Here is a 21,160-nt window from a genome sequence, read left to right on the forward strand (position 1 = left end):
TATACCTGCACCTATCTTAGTCACTTAGGGGATGGATGTGGTACCTGGATGAATACAAGTACCAGGAATCTGTCATACAGCTACCCATCATTGGCTCCCATGGTTCCGTTCACTGTGGTTAATTGCTGGTTCAGGACTCTATTAGCCTTCAAACTCTTCCTCATCACTGTCCTCCTGCTGTGGTTGTAGGTCACCGGTCCACTGCAGAATGTTGTCCCTTAGGTGCTGCATGATAACGGTGGATTCCTTGTAGTACTCTAGACTGAGGGTCTCCAAGCCAGCGATGGCCATATCGAAGGCCGACCGTGCGAGTCTAGTTGCCTGTTGAGGGTTGTTGACAACCTCATAATAAAAGGTAGAGTAATTCAGGGCCAGGGCCAAGGCCAAGGGATGAGTAGGTTCCATGCACCATTGAGTGATTTCCTGAGCCTCCCCGTAGGCTGTCTCTGCAGACTTCACTAAAGTCTCTTTGGCATCAGGCGAGGCTACCTCAGCTAAGTAGCGATAGTTGTCTCCTTTCATTTTCAGGTAAAAGGCTCGGCTTTCATAATCTGTCTCACTGCAATGTTTCAATAGGACATTATCTAACAGGCTAAGACTCTCCCAGCACTGAGCTTCCAGCTCCTTCCTGATGGTCTCACGATAGGCTTCAGCTTGCTCTTTCTGCTTTCCAACACCCTGCTCCACAGGGTACCTTAGCTGACGCCAAGAGGAGCAGCGTTCTCGTATTAGGAATGTATAGGCCTCAGAAAGCAAGGTCCTTTCCTCATGGGTTAATGGATCCTTCCCTTCCATCACAAGCTGCTTCATGGCAGCAGCCATATCTGTGTATCTGCCACATTGTTCTGCTAGCTGTGCTGCCTGCACCAGCTGCTTGCGACTCAACATTGACAGGGAGAGACTGAAGGTTTCAGAGTGGCCTGTATGGACCAGGGGATGGGTTGTACTGAATAGTATAGGTAACAAATGTTGTCATAGGGACAGGAAAGTTCTGGAACAGCCAACCTATTCCACACAAGCCATGTGGCGTACTCTTCTTGTCATGCTGAATTTACGAAATTCTGCTAAATGAATGACTTAGCCATCTTCTAGGGCAGATGCCATCTGTAGAACCTGAACAGGGGAGGTGAGTGTTAGAAGAAGAGTTTTTATATGCTTTCTCTACCACTTAAGGGAGATTCAAACCTGCTTACAATGACCTTCCCTTCCCCTCCCCACAACAGACACCCTGTGGGGTAGGTGGAGCTGACAGAGTGTGACTAGCCCAAGGTCACCCAGCTGGCTTCATGTGGAGGAGTGGGGAAACCAACCCAGTTCAACAGATTAGCCTCTGCTGCTCATGTGGAGGAGTGGGGAACCAAACCCAGTTCTCCAGAGTTTACCGCTCCAAACCACCACTCTTAACCACTACACCATGCTGGTTAGGGCAATCACATGGAAATGTGGATTAGCGAGATGTGATATAGCTGGACACAACAGATGACAGAATTCCCACAATGCTGCAGATACTATGCAATGACAGTATAAGAAGCCACAACACCCCAAATCATTAGTTGGTACCTCTACAAAAGATGCAAGGTGAGGCCACAACTTATTTAAAAATTGAACAAGTGACCCACACTTACTGATATGTAGAGATTTATAACCTACTGCCCCCTTCCCCGCCCCCAAGTTTTAAAGTGGCGAAATAGCTATGAAATATACATGTAAAATATACATGGCAGTAAAAAAAAATACCAAACCAGATTAAAAAAACAACATTGGGGCATCCCATCCACAGTGGGTTAAGAGAACTATGTATATGGGGTGACCAAATACATAAGCTGTTATGAGCTGACATTGCATATTGGTAGGAAAGTGGACCAAGTGGCAAGGGGTGAAAGGGGGAGAGAGGGAGGTGGAGCAGGGCAGGCAAGCAGTACACGTCAGATATTTAAGTTAGTTTCATCCCTGGCAGTAGACTTCACCTGTGATTTATTTCATGCATACATCACCTGTCTCCCCAACAGGGACCCAAAACGGTGTCCAATCATTAGGACACTGCATAGGATTAACACCGGCCTCCAGGTGGGGCCTTTAGTACTCCCAGTTACAACTCACCTGTTATCTCCAGGCTACAGAGCTCAGTTCCCCTGAAGGAAATAACAGCTTCGGAGGGCGAGCTCTGCCTGTGGGGCACCACCTCACCATTTAGTTCTCTCCCTTCCCCAAACTCTACCCTCCCCAGGCATCGTCCCCAATTCTCTGGGAATTTCACAAGCTGGAGTTGGCAACGCTGTGCTGCCCATCTATCCAGGGACATGATAAATGATGAGTTGATGGGATCTGACCCAGTGTGTGTGTGTGCCGTCAGGTGACAGCCGATTTATGGCGATTCCGTAGGGATAGAAGGGATATATTCTGAAATTAGGTCAGCGGGGAGGGGGGATGTCCAATAGCAACAGGGGACAGGGTAGAACGAGGAAGGCTCTTTGGGTGCAAGATCCGTGTGTGCGTGAAGTGCCGTCAAGTCACTTCCGACTCATGGCGACCCTATGAATCAATAGTCCTCCAAAATGTCCCTTCCGACTCATGGCGACCCTATGAATCAATATAATTCACAGTGGGTAGCCATGTTAGTCTGTCTGCAGTAGTAGAAAAGGGCAAGAGTCCCGGAGCACCTTAAAGACTAACAAAAATGTATTTTCTGGCAGGGTGTGTGAGCTTTCGTGAGCCACAGCTCACTTCTTCAGATACAGCTAGGATGTGAATCCATCTGTCTTTCAGTAGAGGAGAGGGAATTCAGACCAGCATTAGTATGTAAATGCTAACAGTGTGTCAATGTGACTAGCCGGCGTGCTGGGATGAGGTGTGGTCTGCAGAAGAGTCTGTGATGTCCGGGGGAGAGATGGGGGTGGCGAAATCAGCGCTGGTCATGAGCCATGAACGCAAGGGCTTCATTCAGCCCAGGTAAAGGCACTGACTTTAGTTGGAATATCAACTGTAAGTCAGCCGTTTCAATAGTCCTCCCCAGCGTCCCATCTTGGGCCGCCTTGCTCAGCTCCTGCAAACGGAGGGGGGCCCCCGCGGCTTCCTTGACAAGAGTCGATCCATCTCTGGTGGGGCCTGCCTCTTTCCGAGGGCCGGATCCCAACGCTTTCCCGGGGGGCGATGGCGGCGGCGACAGCAGGGCAAGCCCCTCCGCCTGGGGCGGCTCCCCTCGCACCGCGAGGCGGGCTGAGCGGCCGTTTGGGGAGGGGCCAGACGGGGGCGTTTCCGGCGGGCGGCCTCATTGGCCGCGCGCTCACTTCCGCCCCCGGAACCCCAGGGGTCGCTGGGAGTGGGGCCGGCCCTCCTCCGGGATGGAGCGTTTTGCGGGCCGTCGGGCTCTGGTGACGGGGGCGGGCAAAGGTATCGGGGGAGGGGGAGGGATGCGTGCGTGTGTGTGTGTGTGTGGGGGGTGAAGGCCAGGGGTGCCCGTTTTGGGGCCCCTTCCAGCCGCTTCCTCCCTCCCTCCCTCCTTTGCAGGGATCGGCCGAGCGGTGGCCGTGGCCTTGAGTCGGGCCGGGGCCCAGGTGGTGGCGCTGAGCCGGACCCAGGCGGACCTCGAGTGCCTGCGGAAGGAGGTATCGCCCCGCCGCCTCTCCCCTTCCGACTGGCCCCTCGGGACCCAGACGCGGCCTCGGGCCTACAGGCAGCCCTTCCCCCCCGCCCCTGTCTTGGGCCCTCCAAAGCACCCCCGCCTCTAGGCCTACGTCACTTGCCAGGTCCCACGGAGCTCGGCAAGGGCAAAACTCAGCAAGCTTTTTCCCCGGGGCAGGGGGGGGGGACACAGCTGGCAACCTTTAATGTGGCTCTTATCACAGCAATTGCCACGACAAGAGAAGCTGGATGCTGGGCAGTTGTTTCTTATCACTGGTTCCCAACTGGTGGTCCGCGGACCCCGAGAACTAAAGTTATAAACCCGTAATAAATTAATATTTATGCAGGCGGCGTGTCAAAAGGATGCAAGCTCAAAAATCGCATTGATTTTCAATTAAAAGTTCTCTAATAAAAAAATATGTTCAAATGTTATTCTAAGTTTAATGTTTAACTAACAGTTCTGATTAAAGTTTATTTTCAAATTCTCGGAATTTTTATTTTGAACCTTGGGGTCCCTGCACCGAACAAAAAATTCCTAGAGGTCCCTGGTCAAAAAAAGGTTGGGAACCACTTCCTCGCACACCATTAGAAGTGTACATTCCTGGTATGTTCTCATTACAGTTGCAAAGCACACACGTGTGTGTGTGTGTGTGTGTGTAGTGCCATCAAGTCACAGCCGACTTATGGCAACCCGTTTTTGGGGTTTCCAAGGCAAGAGACTAACAGGTGGTTTGCGAGTGCCTTCCTCTGCACAGCAACCCTGGTGTTCCTTGGGGGTCTCCCATCCAAATACTAACCAGGGCTGACCCTGCTTAGCTTCTGAGGTCTGACAAGATCAGGCTAGCCTGGGCCATCCAGGTCAGGGCAAAGGTCAAAGTCCCATAACGCTAGCCTATACTCCTCAGTCCCCAGTCTGTAGGAACCAGGTGTCTCCAACCTGATCCTGCGTGGTTTGGACAGCCACCTCGGCACCAACCAACCCGTTTTTCTGCCACTGTTCTTAGGATTTCTCTGTTCTGCCCCCAGTGCCCTGGAATCCAGACACTGTGTGTTGATGTAGGAGATTGGGAGGCCACAGAGGCAGCACTGAACAGAGTGGATGATATCGATCTACTGGTGAATAATGCTGGGATAGCATTGCTGCAGCCATTTCTTGACGTGACCAAGGAGGCCTTTGACAGGTAATCCCTGAGTCAGGCTGTTTCCACTGCACCAGTAGTTCACTACTCCTTGGCTGCCTTGAAGCCGCGCTGGTTTGGGGACCACATACAAGACATAGTCCTCTACTCATCATGCTTCAGTGTTTCCCTTCCTTTTGCTGTGATGTTTCTCAAACCTGGTTTGGTACAAACTTTTGGGAAAGACTGTGGCCCTTTGGATGCTATGTGGACAAGATGGTATGCATTTTTGGGATCCCAAACATATTGGTGCAATTTTTCTTGCCTGAGTCCCCATGGCTGCCGTTTCTCCTACACACATAGGAGAGGCCTTGGGAGAGTTTTTGTTTTTTTAAACAAGTTGGGAATTCCTAGAACATGAGAACAATCTATTGCCATAATCTGCTGGTTCCTAATTTTCATTTTTAAAAGCACAGGCTGCACATTTCACTATACAACTCTGCAATGAAAAGGAGTAATACCTTTTTTAAAAAAATGAAAGCCGGAAACTAGTAGATTGTGGCAATAGATTATAATAGCAATCTAGTAATTCCCAACTTTTTAAAAAGCCCTCTGGTAGAGGAGGGGAAATGGTGGTCATTGGGGGCTGAGGCAGGGAAAGTGCAGGGAATACTGGTGTGTGATGCTTTGTTGCCACTGCAAATGTCTCTGCATTCACAGCAGCAACAACTGCTAGACAGAGAATCATTTATGCGGAAGCAGTCATGAAGTGTGGAATCCCTTTCCAGTTGTGGGGTGGTGGTGGCAGCACGTGACCAGTTCTTCACTGAAGGCAGGTAGACTCTAATATAGCTTGTTGATTTTAACTCTCAGCCCCTGAAACCTTTTGCATCTTGTCTTGAAAGAGAAGTGTAATAAAACCTTTGTCCTAGATTGATGTTTAAACTTTGGTCTCTCTGAGCCTGCCAAAGGAAAACGGGCTCACTGAGGCATAAACCATCCTCTCTCATGAGAATAGAAGGGGCAAACTCATTTTGTTTTATCTGCTTGATTATTACCACATCAGATACGCCTGATATATGGGGGTGGGGGAGGTGAATTTATAGATTATCGCTGTTGTGCAGGAAGTCTTTGGACCTTGGCAGCCACTGGTGAACTGTTGCTCTCTGGGCATTCTTTACTTTGCCTATTTAATCTGACTTGGATTTTATACAGGTCTTTCAATGTCAACCTTCGAGCTGCGCTGCAGATCTCCCAGGTGAGAAGTGGTATTGGGAGGGCAATGCTAATCCCTAAGGAGCATGTAGGCAACCGAGCAAGGGTGATTTTGTCAAGTGGTTTGTGTGGTATTCTGGCCTCTATGAAAGACTTATGGATGTGATAAAGTGTGTGTGTAGTTTAGACCAACCTGTTCCTTGCGTACTCAGGGCTGGGGTTAATTGGAAGTCTTCCATTTCACTGTTCCTCTGTGGGCTAGAATATACTCTGACATAGTGCTGCCAGCCTAGCCCAAACTTACAAGCTACCATGCTCCCTCCCATTTTGCAATTTCAGATTGTTGCTCAGAAGCTGATTGCTCGAGGAGCTCCGGGTGCAATAGTGAATGTCTCGAGCCAGGCCTCGCAGCGGGCTGTGCTGGATCACACAGTATACTGTGAGTATAACTCCCAAGATGTCCTGCGTTGTCCTTCCCACTGAAACACAGGTAGAAACTGCGAGCGGTTTTCAGATCAACTGCAATGAGAACCTGGACTCAAGCTATGCTTATTCAAGACAATCCCAGATTTGCAAGCAGAGTATATGGGAAGGGGAAGGAAGGAGCCCGCAGAGGCCTGATGCACTAAAATCTCCTCTTTATTGAAGGTTCCACCAAGAGTGCTTTGGACATGCTGACCAAAACAATGGCGCTGGAGCTGGGGCCTCACAAGGTAAGATCTTAATCCTAATAAACAGGACAAGGTAGATATGCAGAGCCAGCAATGGCTGGTCAGTGATGAGGGCAGTCAGAATAGGGTCATGGTTGAAACAAGATATATATCTGTGTCTAGACTGAAGGGGCAAACTGAGTAGGAATCTGTCTCTGGAGACAGCATAATGAAATTCAGAGCCACACATAGCCTCATGGGCCAATTGGAGGGTAAAACCCTGACACTGGAGAGATTAGTGTCGGACTAAGATCCCATTTGTGGCCCAAGCATGGGAAGAACAGAGTGAAATCTCCAAAACATACGATCAGATTGCATGCATGGGCTAAATCTGCATTCACTGTCCCTTGCCTTGTGCTCGCTTCAAGATCCGGGTTAACAGTGTGAACCCCACTGTCGTCCTGACTGAGATGGGACGCCGCAATTGGAGTGATCCCCAGAAGGCTGCAACTATGACAAGCCGTATCCCATTGGGGAAGTTCGCAGGTCAGTTGGAGCGCCAGCTAGCTCCTGTTTGTGAATGAGTGAGGTGGGCCTGTGTAGTTGTAAAAGAAAGGCCTGGTAAAAAGAAAGGACTTGCCTGCTGCACAGCAGTCCTCTTTAAATAATGTGCTGCAGAGCTGGGGGAGGTGCAAGATTGTTGCTGTGCTTGGTGTCTGTGGCACCAGGAATGTGTGGGACTCTCACACCAAAGCTGTGCTTTCCCAGACATATTTTTTGCCTGGGATGACAGAGGCTGAAGAACTCTAATATACATCTCTGAAATGGAAAGGGACCTTTTTCTTCCTGTGTGTGTCCCTGTGTGCATATGCACTAGTCAGGAGGTGCAGTTCTCACACTGGAGGGCAGCACCATCTCTGCACAGCAAGTAGTTTTTGTGAGAGCTCTCTCCCGTGAAAATCACTTTTTGTGTGAAAAACAAACAAATCTTTGACATGGAAAAAATATCACATAGGGGTGATTTGTTATGTTAGGGCTGCATTACCTTCGGGTTACATGTCTGAATGAACAAGTGTAATAATAGGGAGTATAGGTACCAAATACACTGAAGGAAAATGACAAAATAGTAGTACCTATAATAAAATATACTGTAAAAATCAACTGTTATTTTTTTTTTTGAACAGTGGATACTAGTGGAAATTGTGTTAAACATTAAAAATATATATACTGTGTAAACCGTTATTTATGTTTTGAATATATACACATACATATTTTATTCTAGGTACTACTATTTTTTCATTTACATGTTTGAATTAGCCTGGAGACTTGTGCTTTCACACATGCCGAATAATCCACTTTCAATCCACTTCAACAATAGTTTTCAAGTGGATTTTGCCATTTCACAGTAAAATCCAACTTCGAAGTGCATTGAAAGTGGATTGAAAGTGCATTATTTGGCATGTGTGAAAGCGCCCGCTGGCTACCAAAGAAAGCACAAACTGATGTGGGAGAGGTGATGGGCCAGGGCAAGTGAGCATGGGGAAATGCTGTCCTGTTAAAGAGAGGAGGACTTTCTTCCAAGGTCAAGAGAATTAAGCTACCATGATTGTCTTCAGGCTCCCTTTGAGTTGCCATTGGTGCATCTGTCTTTACAGAGGTGGCTGATGTGGTGAACAGCGTCCTCTTCCTGCTGAGTGACCAAAGCAACATGTCAACAGGTGTCGTACTGCCAGTTGATGGGGGATTCCTTGTCAGTTAAAGCACAGCGTGTGCTCCATTCCCTATGGACATGAACCTCAGTTCATGAACCTGAAGGGGCTGAAGAGAATGATCAACTACTAGGACGTGTGAAATGAGTATAGAATACAGACACCCCTTCTTCCCCTACCGGACCTGAACAAATCACGACTCCTTACTTATGGAGAAATGTTTATTGTATAAAATAAGAGGTGTTCAGCTCATCACTCTACACGATGATTAAAAACTGGACCTGTCTCCATCCCAACCCCTCCAAAGCTCTCCCTGCTCCATCCCCAATCCATCACAACCGACCAAAGGAAGGGGTCGGCCATCACCCTCCCACCTGCATCCTTTTTCATCTTAGGCTCCTGCCACACAGCACAGCCCTGCCCAGACTGTACAAGGTAAAGCGACCTTCTTCCTCCTCCCCATCTTCAGGAGGGCTGATGGTCAGTAAACCAGCTCCAGAGCAGCACACAGGCTGACGCCCAGGAAGGCAAAGACAGCGTTAGATGGCACAGAGCTGCTTAGCAAGTGTCTCACATAATAATAAAGCACTAATGGCTGTTTCTTCTACCTGTGTCTCGTTTGTCTTTCCACCCCTCACTGGGGTGGTTACCTGCTCCCACCACAGCACTGTAGCACCAATTGAAGTAGTATAAAGGGCTGCTCTTTCTATTCACGCACTACCCCCTGGCATGGAGTCATGGAAAGCACGCTCGTCCCACTCCTCCGCCCTGGGGTTGGGACAGCGTCGAGCTCCTCTTCCTCCCATGCGGCCCTTTTTACATCGACACAGACGTTAAATCAAAGAGACATTTAAAAAAACACTGACTTCGTACATGATGAAGGGCCCCGCCTCTCCTGCTGCGGGAACACCCAGAGAACGCTCCCTCCTCGAGCGCACGAGGAGAAGACACTCGTAACATGCTGAACTCAGGTGCCCTTAAAACACGGTGCACTTCTTGCCAGGCTTCTTCACGGGTGGGGGGCACAGAACAGCGCGGATGGCTTCGTCAAAGACCGTCTTGAGGCCTCGCTGTGTAAGGGCTGAGCATTCAAGGTATTTCACTGAACCTACAGAAGGAGTGGAGAGCATAGCTGATCGTGGAGAGATAAGAAAGGCCATGCTGGATCAGACCAAGGTCTATCAAGTCCAACAGTCTGTTCACACAGTGGCCAATCAGGTGCCTCTAGGAAGCCCACAAACAGGACGGCTGCAGCAGCATTATCCTGCCTGTGTTCCACAGCACCTAATATAACAGGCATGCTCCTCTGATCCTGGAGAGAATAGGTATGCATCATGACTAGTAGCCATGAATAGCCCTCTCTTCCATGAACATGTCCACTCCCCTCTTAAAGCCTTCCAAGTTGGCAGCCATCACCACATCCTGGGCCAGGGAGTTCCACAATTCTTCACCCTCAGCTACCATCAGAACCAGGAGCACTGTTTCTCCCCCCCCCCCCAAAGCCAGTTTCTGATCCTCATAGAGAAAACAAGGGAGTGATTTAAAACACAGGAGGAAATGTCGTGCCCTTTATATCGCCCCACCCCTTCCTGCAGCCCTATTTCCAAAACTCACCAATCTCCCGGGCCATAGCTAAGCCTTGAGGGTAGGTGATGGGAGCCAATTTCTTGTCACGCAGTCTCTCGATGGTGTCCTTGTCATCCCTCAGGTCCAGCTTGGTGCCCACCAAGATGATTGGGGTGTTGGGGCAGTGATGCCGAACTTCTGGGTACCACTAAAATGGGAGAGGAAAGTGAACTTTCTTGTATGGTGACACTGAGCACAATGGAAGAAAAAGGTATCTGGGTCAGGGGCCATTTCTAGCCCTTAGCCTAACCCAAGTTAAGAGAAGGCTTCAGAGAGGCCCTAATTCGGCTACAGTGCATGCTCCCCACTGATTTTCATCTTGTACTAGAAGCATTACAGGTATGCTTTAGTGACCACAGAAGGCATAATGCTGGCTACCAGAACAGCCACTCTGCCAATGTGTAGTAGCCATGATATTTTTCTTATGCTAATGAGAAAATGTGTTACCTTGGCTCGGACATTTTCAAAAGAGGCTGGGCTCACTAGTGAGAAGCAGATCAGGAAAACATCCTGTGGAGATAATAATATTCATTACATGGGAAGGGTAAGGTGGGGCGGTATATACCTCTGCATGTAATAGTATAGGGAACCATCTTATGCTGTTGCTGACCACTGCTCCCCCTAGAATCATCCCACCCACCAGTCTCTCCCTTTTATACCCCAACATTTACCTCCACCCCAGCCCTGCCATAAATACCAGATTCCACACAAAAAAACATATGATATAGGCTTAGATTGCAACATGGCCACATCTCTCTTCCATGATCTTAGGGTCAGTGAAATCAACTGGTCGTAAATTCAGAACAGAGAAGAAAGTACTTCTTCATGCAACTCATAATTTGCTCATAAAATGTGATGGCCTTTAGATGGATGGCTTTAAAGGGGAATGTTTAAAGGCCATGAGTACCAGTTATTTTTGGAGCAGTAGTGTGCGTGCGTGTGTGTGTGTTCAGGGGAATAATGCTTGCCACAGGATGCTAGACTAGATGGACTTAGATGTAACAAACCTCTCTTACATTTCTTATTCAGGCATCCTCTTTGCAGAAATGAAAAATACACAGAGCAGAATATACAGAGCCGCTGTCTGTTTCAGTAGACAGGAGCTTGGGGGACCTTGTCTGAAAGGGGATACAAAGGGGACAGTATCAGCACTTACTGTCTGTGGGTAGGAAAGAGGGCGCAGTCTGTCATAGTCTTCTTGTCCCGCTGTGTCCCACAGCCCCAGATTTACTGGCTTTCCATCCACCATGACGTTGGCAGAATAATTATCAAACCTGGTGGGAAATTGCTCCTGTCAGAAACAGACATTCCATCCCACCTCCATGCTGTATTCTCAGGGTCACTTCATTCTAGATTTGACTATTCCTGAATAATTCCCACCCTCCAGTTCTGTTCTCTTAGTCAGTAAGTGCTGCCTTGAAAGTTCTTGATCATTTTTCTGATTTAATCCCTAACACGAACCACTTTTGTTGTATGGACAGGCTGAAGAATAGTAAAATGGACCTCCTCCTTCCACATTCATTCAAAATGTGCACACCATATTTTTTAATCTGTGAATTCCATTTCACTAAATTACACAACAGCATGCACATGGGTAGACACAAACACATGAAATTCAAAACTCACTCTTTCCCTACACATTTGCCATTCTAATTGTGTGAGCAGGAAGGACAGTTAAAGCACATTTTAAGAAGTAACTGGAGAGAGTTAACTGATATTGTATTCACAGTAAAATTGTGGTTGGCCTAGAATACAATCTACGATGGTTATATAATATCTATAACACAACTGGGACTTTTTCATATGTCAGCGTTAATTCATGCAGTTCCCAAGTACATGATCTTGCGTGATGGTCATGTAAGTGCTTATTTTTGCTGTGTGTACAACCATGTACGTGTCATAATTTATGATTTTCACATGGGCAAACACCCAGTTTCTTACAAGTGCTATCTTTGTCATGCTTGAAGTGGTCCTAAGGAGTCCAACATTTCCAACATCCAGAAAATTAAAAATCCGAGAATGTGAGACTTACAAACCACAGCTTAGAATGCATCTTATACCACAAGTATGTAGTGGAACCTATGGCTTAGTTTCCAAATACTCACACAGTGGGGATATACTCTCCGGGGAAGGCATTGGTCGTGTAGCTGATTAGCAGACAGGTCTTCCCCACAGCCCTAGGAAAAGGAAAGCAGAGTCATAAAATCAGAGATTGTGGGACTGGGATGAGGGGCTTGGACATGCTATGTTGCTCCAAATTTCAAGTCACTGATTCAAGCCTAAATTTCTGTGTACATGTTAGGTGCCTAGTGTAGCCAAATATCATACATTTAGGGCTGGGGCCTTTATCCATGTCAATTTTAAGAGGCTCCATAGCATTACCAAAAATAAATAAATAAAATAAATGGTAAATTAGTGGTTTGGGGGGAATTGTATTTAGAGGCCCTTCATAATCTGAGGCCCTAAAATAGTTTGCTTAGTTTATAAATTGTTCTGCTGTTCTGTTGCAAGGGGAACAGACACTGTGCAAATGTATGGTTTCCACAAATCTTAATTCAGCCTTATAATGCAAGTGGAAAGTAAGTAAAAATGTATTAGTGAAGCTACCAAAACCAGACCTAGGTTAATAATCCAGATTGTGAAAGTGTGAATTGAGGAATAATCAAGTGGTATTGATTCAGTGTCTGATTACTTGTCATGCAAACATATTTGCATTCATTGCATTGCTTTGTGCCTTTCTGTTGTGTGCAGGTGTCCTTTCAGTATGCCCAGCATGTGCCAGTGGCTCTGTTAGCGGCCTTTTCACCTCTATGAAAGGTGTTTTTTGGGACTGACATCACCAGGGCAGAAAAGTGATTGAGTGTTATGCTTACTACATGATCATAAATGATCTTGAATTAGGGATGAGCAATGAAATGGCCAACTTTGCACATAACACCACATTATTCAGGATGGTGGAAATCCAAGCAGATTGTGAAGCATTCCAAAAGGATCTTTCTAAATTTGGGAGTGGGCAGCAGAATGGTAAATTAAGCTCAGTGTAAGTAAATGTAAAATGATGCACTTCAGGGCAAAGATATTAACAAGGTCTGAGCTCTTGGTGTCTATCAACTTAATTGTCAACTCAGTGCATGGTGGCTGTGAAAAAGGCAAATTCCCCATCAGGGATTGTTAACAGAGGGATTGATAATAAAACAGCCAACATCATAATGACTTTATATAAATCTATGGTGTAGTCACTTTTACTATACCACAGGCAGGGGAATGTGAGAACGGGCAAGTAGGGGAAATTCTACCCATCCAGGCTGGCCCCATTTCTTTCTCCAGTTTTTTTTTCTGCCTCCCCACCTCACTCCCCATCACTTCCTCCTTCCTTCAATATTTCCACTGTATTTCTCCCCCTTGGCCTCCCTTAGTCACCACTGCCTTAAGTACCCTTCTCCCAGCAGAGCAGCTATGTCCCCCTTCAACGTGGTTTACAGGATTGCTAAGGAACCCACAAAATGATGACTGAGGTAGTGATGTTGCACCCCAAGATCTCAGATATTTTCCCCCTTTACATTGTGAGTTTGGAATGAACAAAAGCCTCTTTCTAACTTTTGGGATTTTTCTGAAAACCTAAAGGGTTCCATCAGGATTGTTGAAAAAAACGACCCTATTGGTCCATGGCTCCATCATGCAGATTGAGCTGCACTCTTGGATCATGTTGAGAATCATACATGCATATTTCTCATTGCCCATCTCAAAAAGGGTATCACAGAGCTGGACAAGCAAAATGATCAAAGGGTATGAGCTTCTTCTTTTTGAGGAAAGGTGACATGGTATAGTCCAATCTTGTCAGATCTTGGAAGATAAGCAAGGTTGGTACTTGGAAGGGAGACCACCAATGAAGACTACAGAGGAAGGCAATAGCAAACCACCTCTGTTTCTCACTTGCCTTGAAAACACCTTTGCTTGGGTTGCCATAACTCAGCTGCTACTTGATGGCACTTTACACACACAAAGAAGTTGGAACATTTTAGTTTAGAAAGAAGAGGACTAAGGGAATATGATAGAGGTTCACAAAATTTTGTTTGGTATTGAGTCAGTGGATAGAATTTTTTCTCTCTCTTTCATTATACAAGAACTTGAGATCACCCAATAAAGTTGATAGGCAGAATATTAATGTAAAAGAAAGTATTTCTTTACCCAACATATAATTATTGTGTAGAATCTGGTGCCATAAGAAGTAGCAATTGCTTAAAAGGTAAAGTTCCCCTGTGCAAGCACCGAGTCATTCCTGACCCATGGGGTGATGTCACATCCAGATGTTTCATAGGCAGACTTTGTTTACGGGGTGGTTTGCCAGTGCCTTCCCCAAGCAATTGCTTAGATGGTTTTAAAAAGGGAGTTAGGCAAATTAGCCATTAGACATGTTTAGAGGCCATATGCCCCTGGATACCAATGTCAAGAGAAGGCAACAAAGGGGCTATTTGCATATTTTACCCTGCCTTATGGGCTTCCTGGGGGCATCTGATGGTCACTGTAGGCAAAAGGATACTGGACTAGTTATACCTTTGGTCTGATCCAGCAGGATCATGTGTGCTTAAACAAGGGGAGATTGTGAGAACTTGAAATCTCATCTCCCCCTATCCCTCCTTCCACCACTTACTCTGGCTTTACTTTCCCCTGCCACCAGCTGCTTGCTGATTTCCATCCCGTCCTCTATGCCATCACTTCCTGGCCAGTAGTAGTTTTCACATATTGTTTTGGATTTAACCCTAGATGCCACTTGAATGCTGGCATTTTGCTTCATATTTATTAACTTTATTCATAGCCAGAATTTCTTGTGGAGACCTTTGTGATGTCTGCATGTGCACAGGTATTACAAATAGGGTTCTAAGGGTCATCTGCCCTTTAAAATAATTAGATTTTCCATGGGTTTGCAGAATTCCCACTGGTTGGCCTCAATACAAAGATCTGGCTACCACTCTTTGGAATTAGATGTAGTGATGCTCTAGATTAAAACACTTGAGACTACTGTTGAGTAAGTGGCAAATATACGTCTCTGCTGCACTTCCAATGTGGCATATAGCCAGAGGATCCTTCACAGATGGAGCTCTCTAGATCAGAACCAGCATCTTATCACCGAGGTAAATTACAAAGAGCTGGATCACCCTTGCTACTTATCTAGATGGGGTGTAACTATGAAACTTCCTCATAGCATTTCCTTGCTAAATGCTGGAATATTTAATGGTATGCATTCATTGTCCATTCCTCACTCTGTTTTACCACTTCTGTAGATAAGGCTTCTGTAATTTTTTCCCTTCTGTGACAACAGGTCAAGTCTCATCTTTTTAGAATTCTGTATACTGTAATAGAAAGTCTCAAGGCTTCTTCGTAAGTGGATAGGAAGGGGGTTCTTTCATAACACACAATGGAGCAAATGGTTTCCAGAAACTTGGAAATGAATATCCAAAACAACCGAGCACTGGGAGAGGCCCAAATGGCCAGCTGTCATTTATATGTATTTTTTATATGCCGTGGTGGCTGCGGCATTGAGTCGCAGCTGACCTGTGGTGACCCTGTAGGGTTTTCAAGGTAAGAGACAGAGATCCTTTGTATTGCCTGCCTCTGTGTAGCAACCCTGGACTCCCTTGGTGGTCTCCCATCCAAGTAGTAATCAGGGCCGACCCTAGCCCTGGGATCACAAGATCAGGCTACCTTGGGCCATCCAGATTAGCACTTTTTGGGGAGGTGTGTATTTCAGTACTGAGTACTGAAACTAGTTCAATAATTCTTACGACTCCTGTAAGGAAGGTCAGTGTTATTGGGGAAGGTGTAAAAATAGGGAAAATGTTCTTCCAGCCTAAAGTCACATAGCTAACATGACATTTGAACCAGGGATTCACCACCTACCTGTATGATGCTTGTCTGTTTCTAACCTCACAGAAGCTCTGTGAAGCAGGTTAGGCCTAAAGTCAGTGTCACCCAGAGAGTTTCACAAGGATGGAATCTGGTCCCAGAACAACACTCTGTCCTCTCCATGTCTATGGGCTCTTCTGCTGCACCTCTCTCTGGGGACACTCCAGCAGGTCCCTTCATCAAGTTCATCCATCAACAGGATTCATTTTCTGGTCTTACAATTTCTGATTGGAAAGTGGTCACTCCCTGGTTTAATCTTGTATCCTCTGTCCCTCAATGCCCACTGCTGTGAGCACCTCAACATGTTCTTACAACATTTGCCTTCTTGGTAGAACCAGATCTCTGCCGTGGGCCAGTCAGCAGGACACTTGATCAGGATTTAAAACAAGAGTCCAGTGCCAACAACATTTATTCAGGCGTACGTTTTTGGGAGGGCTTAATCAGTGGCCATTTATGCACGTGAGGTTTTGCCTTGGATTTGCCGCTCTCTAGATGCACGTTTTCCCTAGCCATATTCTCAAAACTCAACAATAAGCCCCCTTGCAGAGTTTTGCTAATTCAGATGGGGGGGGGGAAACGTGCATCTAGAGAACAGCAAAATCCAAGGCAAAACCTCCCGTGCATAAATGGTCAGGGAGTGTAAATGTGCGCTGGTTCAAGGAAGCTCATAGTGGAATCAATTTTAGAAAAGGGCCAGAGTCCAGGAGCACCTTAAAGACTAACACAAATATTTTCTGGCAGGGGAGGAGCTTTCGTGAGCCACGGCTCACGAAAGCTCCTACACCCTGCCAGAAAATATTTGTGTTAGTCTTTAAGGTGCTCCTGGACTCTTGCTCTTTTCTACTGCTGCAGACAGACTAACACGGCGTCCCACTGTGGAATCAATTGTGTTAGCCTGTAAGGTGCCACTAGACTCCTGTTTCATCCAGCTGCTAGAGACCAGCATGGGTCTCCGCGGGTTCCCAGCGCTGGCCAACTCTGCCAGCCTGGTTTTCTTCCCTGCTCCTCTGGAAGAAAGGAGGAGGCACAACCTTCACGCTCCAAGGAGGAAGCCTCCGAGGACAATGGCCGTGGACCTGGGCGGCGCAGGTTTCCCCAAAGCCCGCCGCACAACACAAGCCCGCCGGCTCTCGTGCCGGCTGTGATGGAATCGGATCCCAAAAGGGGACCGCGGGGGGGGGGAGGGAAGAGCCCCGCCCTGTCTGAGACGCCGACCCGTTGCATAAAAGGCGCGGCTCCTGCCCTGGCCTCCCCCCACCCCACACATATGGCGAAGCTACAAGGCTCCAGAGGGGCAGATCCAGCGCCAGGGGGATGAAAGCCCCCCCCCCCGGAGACTGCAGCAGACGGGAGGGTGGGGGAACAGAGGTGGGGGGGATGACAGCGGGGAGGGGGGGGAGGCAGCTACTACCGGGGCTGAAATGGGAGTGGGCGGGGCGGCAGAGATTTGCCGGGGCAACAATAGGGGGTGTGTGCGGGGGGGGGGGTTGGAGGGGAAGGCACCCCGACGCCTGCCGCGAGCCAGGTGGGCGCGCGTTCTGCACCGGATCGTCCGCGCGGAAGGGCCCTCGGGGGTCCCAGGGAGGGAGACGGGTGGGTGGGTCGGAGGGAGGGAGGGAGGGAGGGAGGGAGAGCAGGGACGCGCCGTCTCCTTCCCCGCCGACCCCGCCCTGCCCCGGCCCCGACGGCACATGGTCCGCCTGGCCGAGCGCCAGCCTCGCCCCCCCCCCGCCCCGCGGCCCTCGCCCGGCGCTCACCCGTCCCCCACGACCACACACTTGATGGCCTGCATCTGCCCCCGCGGCGGGCTGCGCTGCGCTGCGCTGCGCTGCGCTGGGCTGGATGGCGGCGCGGGCCGGCCTTGCTGGGCTCGCTGCGCGAGGGATGCAGCCCGCAGCCGCAGTGAGCGCGCCGGAGACACAGAGCCAGACGCGCGGAGGCACACGCCCGCAGCCGGGAGAGGAGGGGGGGAGGAGGGAGGGAGGGAGCCCGGCGGCCCCTCCCCGCCAGCCCTCCACCCTCGCGCGAAAGGAAGCCCAGCAAAGGGGGCGGGGGGCATCTCCCGGGCAGCCGGCACGATCGTGGAGCGCCCCGCGGTTTAGGACCCGACAGGGTGCAATGTCCCTAAAACCCCTGACATGATGTTGTGCGGTATGATGCCCGGCTCGGTAGTGACTCAGAGGTCGTTTTTTGACACACGCCGCTATTGCTGCAAGACTGGTCCGTGCAGTGAAATGGGAAACATCCCAAGGACCGGATGAGGCCGCTTGCATCGGTCAAATGATGGAGCGGGCTGAAATGGCAAAACTTACCCGCGCGAATCAATCGAGAAGAAAATACTGGATTTGTGGGAGAGTGGGAGGCGTGGACAACGTACTGTGTAAATAAAATTAATTTGGGGGACATCAAGGGATATTGGTTCTTGTAGGTTATCCGGGCTGTGTGACCGGGGTCTTGGTCTTTTCTTTCTTGACGTTTCGCCCGCAGCTGTGGCAGGCATCTTCAGAGGATAATTCACGCTGAAGGACAGTGTCTCTCAGTGTCAAGTGTGTAGGAAGAATAATATATAGTCAGAAGGGGGTTGGGTTTGAGCGGAATCATTGTCCTGCAAAAAGTATACAAGGTAATGTGCTAATCTTTGTCCGGTAAGTATCAAGATAATGTGCTAATGAGGGTGTGGTGTGTTAATATGGAACCATTGTATCCTGAAGTGATCTGTTAATGTGTGAAATCCAAAGCTAATCCGCATGGCTATTGTGGACCGTAGTCTTTGTTAGTCTGGAGGTTTTCAGGGCAGGAAGCCAAGCCTTATTCATTCTTAAACTCTCTTCTTTTCTGTTAAAGTTGTGCTGATGTTTATGAATTTCAATGGCTTCTCTGTGCAATCTGACAAAATAGTTGGTAGAATTGCCCAGTCTTTCAGTGTCTTGGAATAAGACCCTGTGTCCTGTTTGTGTCAGTCCATGTTCAGCCACTGCTGATTTCTCAGGTTGGCCAAGTCTGCAGTATCTTTCATGTTCTTTTATCCTTGTTTGTATGCTGCGTTTTGTGGTCCCGATGTAAACTTCTCCACAGCTGCAAGGTATACGATATACTCCTGCAGAGGTGAGGGGGTCTCTTTTGTCTTTTGCTGATTGTAGCATCTGTTGTATTTTCTTGGTGGGTTTAAACAGTTTGTAGGTTATGTTTTTTCAAAAGTTTCTCCATCCTATCAGTGACTCCTTTAATAAATGGCAAGAATACCTTTCCTATGGGAGACTGTTTTTCCTGAGTTTTCTGATTTTTGTTTGGTTTAATGGCCCTGCTGATTTCATTTCTGGAATAGCCGTTTGCTAGCAGTGCGTGATTTAGATGATTAGTTTCTTCCTTGAGAAACTGTGGTTCACAGATCCGTCTTGCACGGTCCATTAATGTTTTGATTATTCCTCTTTTCTGTCGGGGGTGGTGGTTGGAGTTTTTGTTAAGTAGCGATCTGTGTGAGTTGGTTTCCGGTAGACCTTGTGACCTAACTGAAAGTTTGTTTTACGGATGACAAAGGTATCAAGAAATGGGAGTTTACCCTCAATTTCCTTTTCCATGATAAACTGAATGTTTGGATGGATATTATTAGGATGGTTTAGAAAGTCCATTACTTTTTCTTCACCATGGCTCCAAATAGTAAATGTATCATCTACGAACCTGAACCAGACTGTAGGTTTGTAAGGTGCCGATTCTAATGCTGTCTTTTCAAAATATTCCATGTAAAAGTTTGCTATTACTGGACTGAGTGGACTTCCCATAGCTACTCCATCAATCTGTTCATAAAATTCTTTATCCCATAGGAAATAACTTGTTGTCAAACAATGGTGAAATAAGGCTGTTCTATCTTCTGGAAAAATCTGGTTAATCAATTATTAATTCAGCTCAACCCAACCCCTTTCTGACTATATATTACTCTTCCTACACACTTGACACTGAGAGACACTGTCCTTCAGTGTTACTCCTCTGAAGATGCCTGCCACAGCTGCTGGTGAAACGTCAGGAAAGAAAATACCAGGACCACGGTTACACAGCCCGGATAACCTACAAGAACCAATGAACTCTGACCTTGAAAGCCTTCGACAATATTAAGGGATATGTTTTGATCTAATTCAAATTTTTTGAAGTAATTAAGATACCAAAGTTAAAGAGTAGATTTTAAGATAATGATAAACGTGGTTTATTATAATGAATTAGACATTAAATACAAAGAGAGAAATAATATCAAATGGACAGGGGGGGAGAGGGGAAGTCAACTTTATATATTTGTTTAGTGATAAGATAGAAATTGTTTATAGTATATACTATATGAATGGAATGATATAATAGAATGTGAACTAGTTTGAAAAATAATAAAAAAACCATTAAAAAAAAAAAAAGGACCCGACAGGGTGCGTTGGAGTTTGGAGCAGCCCCCCGTATCTTAGCAACTAACTTGCGCCCCGGCACCTTGCAGAGCTGCTGCCAACGGTCAAGGGGCAGCAAGGAGACATTCAGGCCCCCAGAAGCATCTTTACGCTGGGCAGGGTTGCGGCACGAGGCCTCAGCTTCTTTTTAGGACCCGGGCATGAGGAGCTTCCTCTTCCCAGTAGGTTTAAACCCCATGTTTTATCTATATCCACAGTGACGACTCTTCTGCCTACAGAGTGCACCTTTTCTTGGCAGGAGGATGCTTCATCCATTGAGTTTCTGCCCTTAGTGCAGGAGCCCTGCTGGTGGGAGTGGTGGTGGTGGGGGGTGGCAACACTACCCACTGCTCGACTAACCCTGTGCATGACAATTAGTTTTACACAGTGGAGGAAATCTTCTGTAAAGAGGACTTGAAGCTGATAGGTCAGCCCCCATCTCTTCCCTCTGAAGTAGACTGTCAGCAAACCCAATTGCCAGGGCCACCACCACTCTGTCCACACACCCCTTGTGCTTGGCTAGCAGCTAGCGGGGCCAGATTTGCGTCTGAAGCCTCCGGTGGTTGCTCTTAACCTATGAGGTTACAATTTCCACCCTATGTACAATTTCCACCCATACAGGATGCTGTTTACAAGCCAATACAGAAATCTGAACCATAAGCAATTCTGTGGTTGAGGCAGGTGTCAGACCGCCAATTCATCCTCACAAACTGAACCCAAATTTCCATCTCCCCATCTTGGCAAGAAGGGACATAGGAGCCACAGAACTGCCATCTCTCAAGGATGAATTTGTCAGCCTTACCAATCTGGCTGGAGAACTGCCAGAAATAAGTCCAGACAATATGTCCAGAATTCCAGTCACTGAACTCAAACTTCACAGGTTCATCAACCCT

The 21,160-nt window shown here is 47.5% G+C and overlaps 3 protein-coding genes across 3 annotated transcripts; 1 reads left to right on the top strand and 2 right to left on the bottom strand.

The window, feature by feature from the left end:
* Positions 1-141: 141 nt before the first annotated feature.
* LOC130476589 (14-3-3 protein gamma-like) lies at positions 142-888 on the bottom strand. Its single transcript, XM_056848545.1, has one exon. The coding sequence runs from the start codon at positions 886-888 to the stop codon at positions 142-144; it is 747 nt and encodes a 248-aa protein (XP_056704523.1).
* A 2,444-nt stretch (positions 889-3,332) lies between these two features.
* Positions 3,333-8,382, top strand: DCXR (dicarbonyl and L-xylulose reductase). The gene is made up of 8 exons (XM_056851241.1): positions 3,333-3,390; positions 3,508-3,605; positions 4,648-4,802; positions 5,955-5,997; positions 6,294-6,393; positions 6,603-6,667; positions 7,033-7,150; positions 8,260-8,382. The coding sequence occupies exons 1-8, from the start codon at positions 3,342-3,344 to the stop codon at positions 8,361-8,363; spliced, it is 732 nt and encodes a 243-aa protein (XP_056707219.1). The 5' UTR covers positions 3,333-3,341; the 3' UTR covers positions 8,364-8,382.
* A 138-nt stretch (positions 8,383-8,520) lies between these two features.
* RAC3 (Rac family small GTPase 3) lies at positions 8,521-17,658 on the bottom strand. The gene is made up of 6 exons (XM_056851252.1): positions 17,601-17,658; positions 12,045-12,116; positions 11,096-11,213; positions 10,387-10,449; positions 9,928-10,087; positions 8,521-9,421 (listed from the first exon to the last, which is right to left on the bottom strand). Exons 1-6 carry the CDS (start codon positions 17,633-17,635, stop codon positions 9,291-9,293), a joined length of 579 nt encoding a protein of 192 aa, XP_056707230.1. The 5' UTR covers positions 17,636-17,658; the 3' UTR covers positions 8,521-9,290.
* Positions 17,659-21,160: the final 3,502 nt, after the last annotated feature.

The sequence above is a fragment of the Euleptes europaea genome, chromosome 1 (assembly GCF_029931775.1).
Source record: "Euleptes europaea isolate rEulEur1 chromosome 1, rEulEur1.hap1, whole genome shotgun sequence".
Classification (NCBI taxonomy): domain Eukaryota; kingdom Metazoa; phylum Chordata; class Lepidosauria; order Squamata; family Sphaerodactylidae; genus Euleptes; species Euleptes europaea.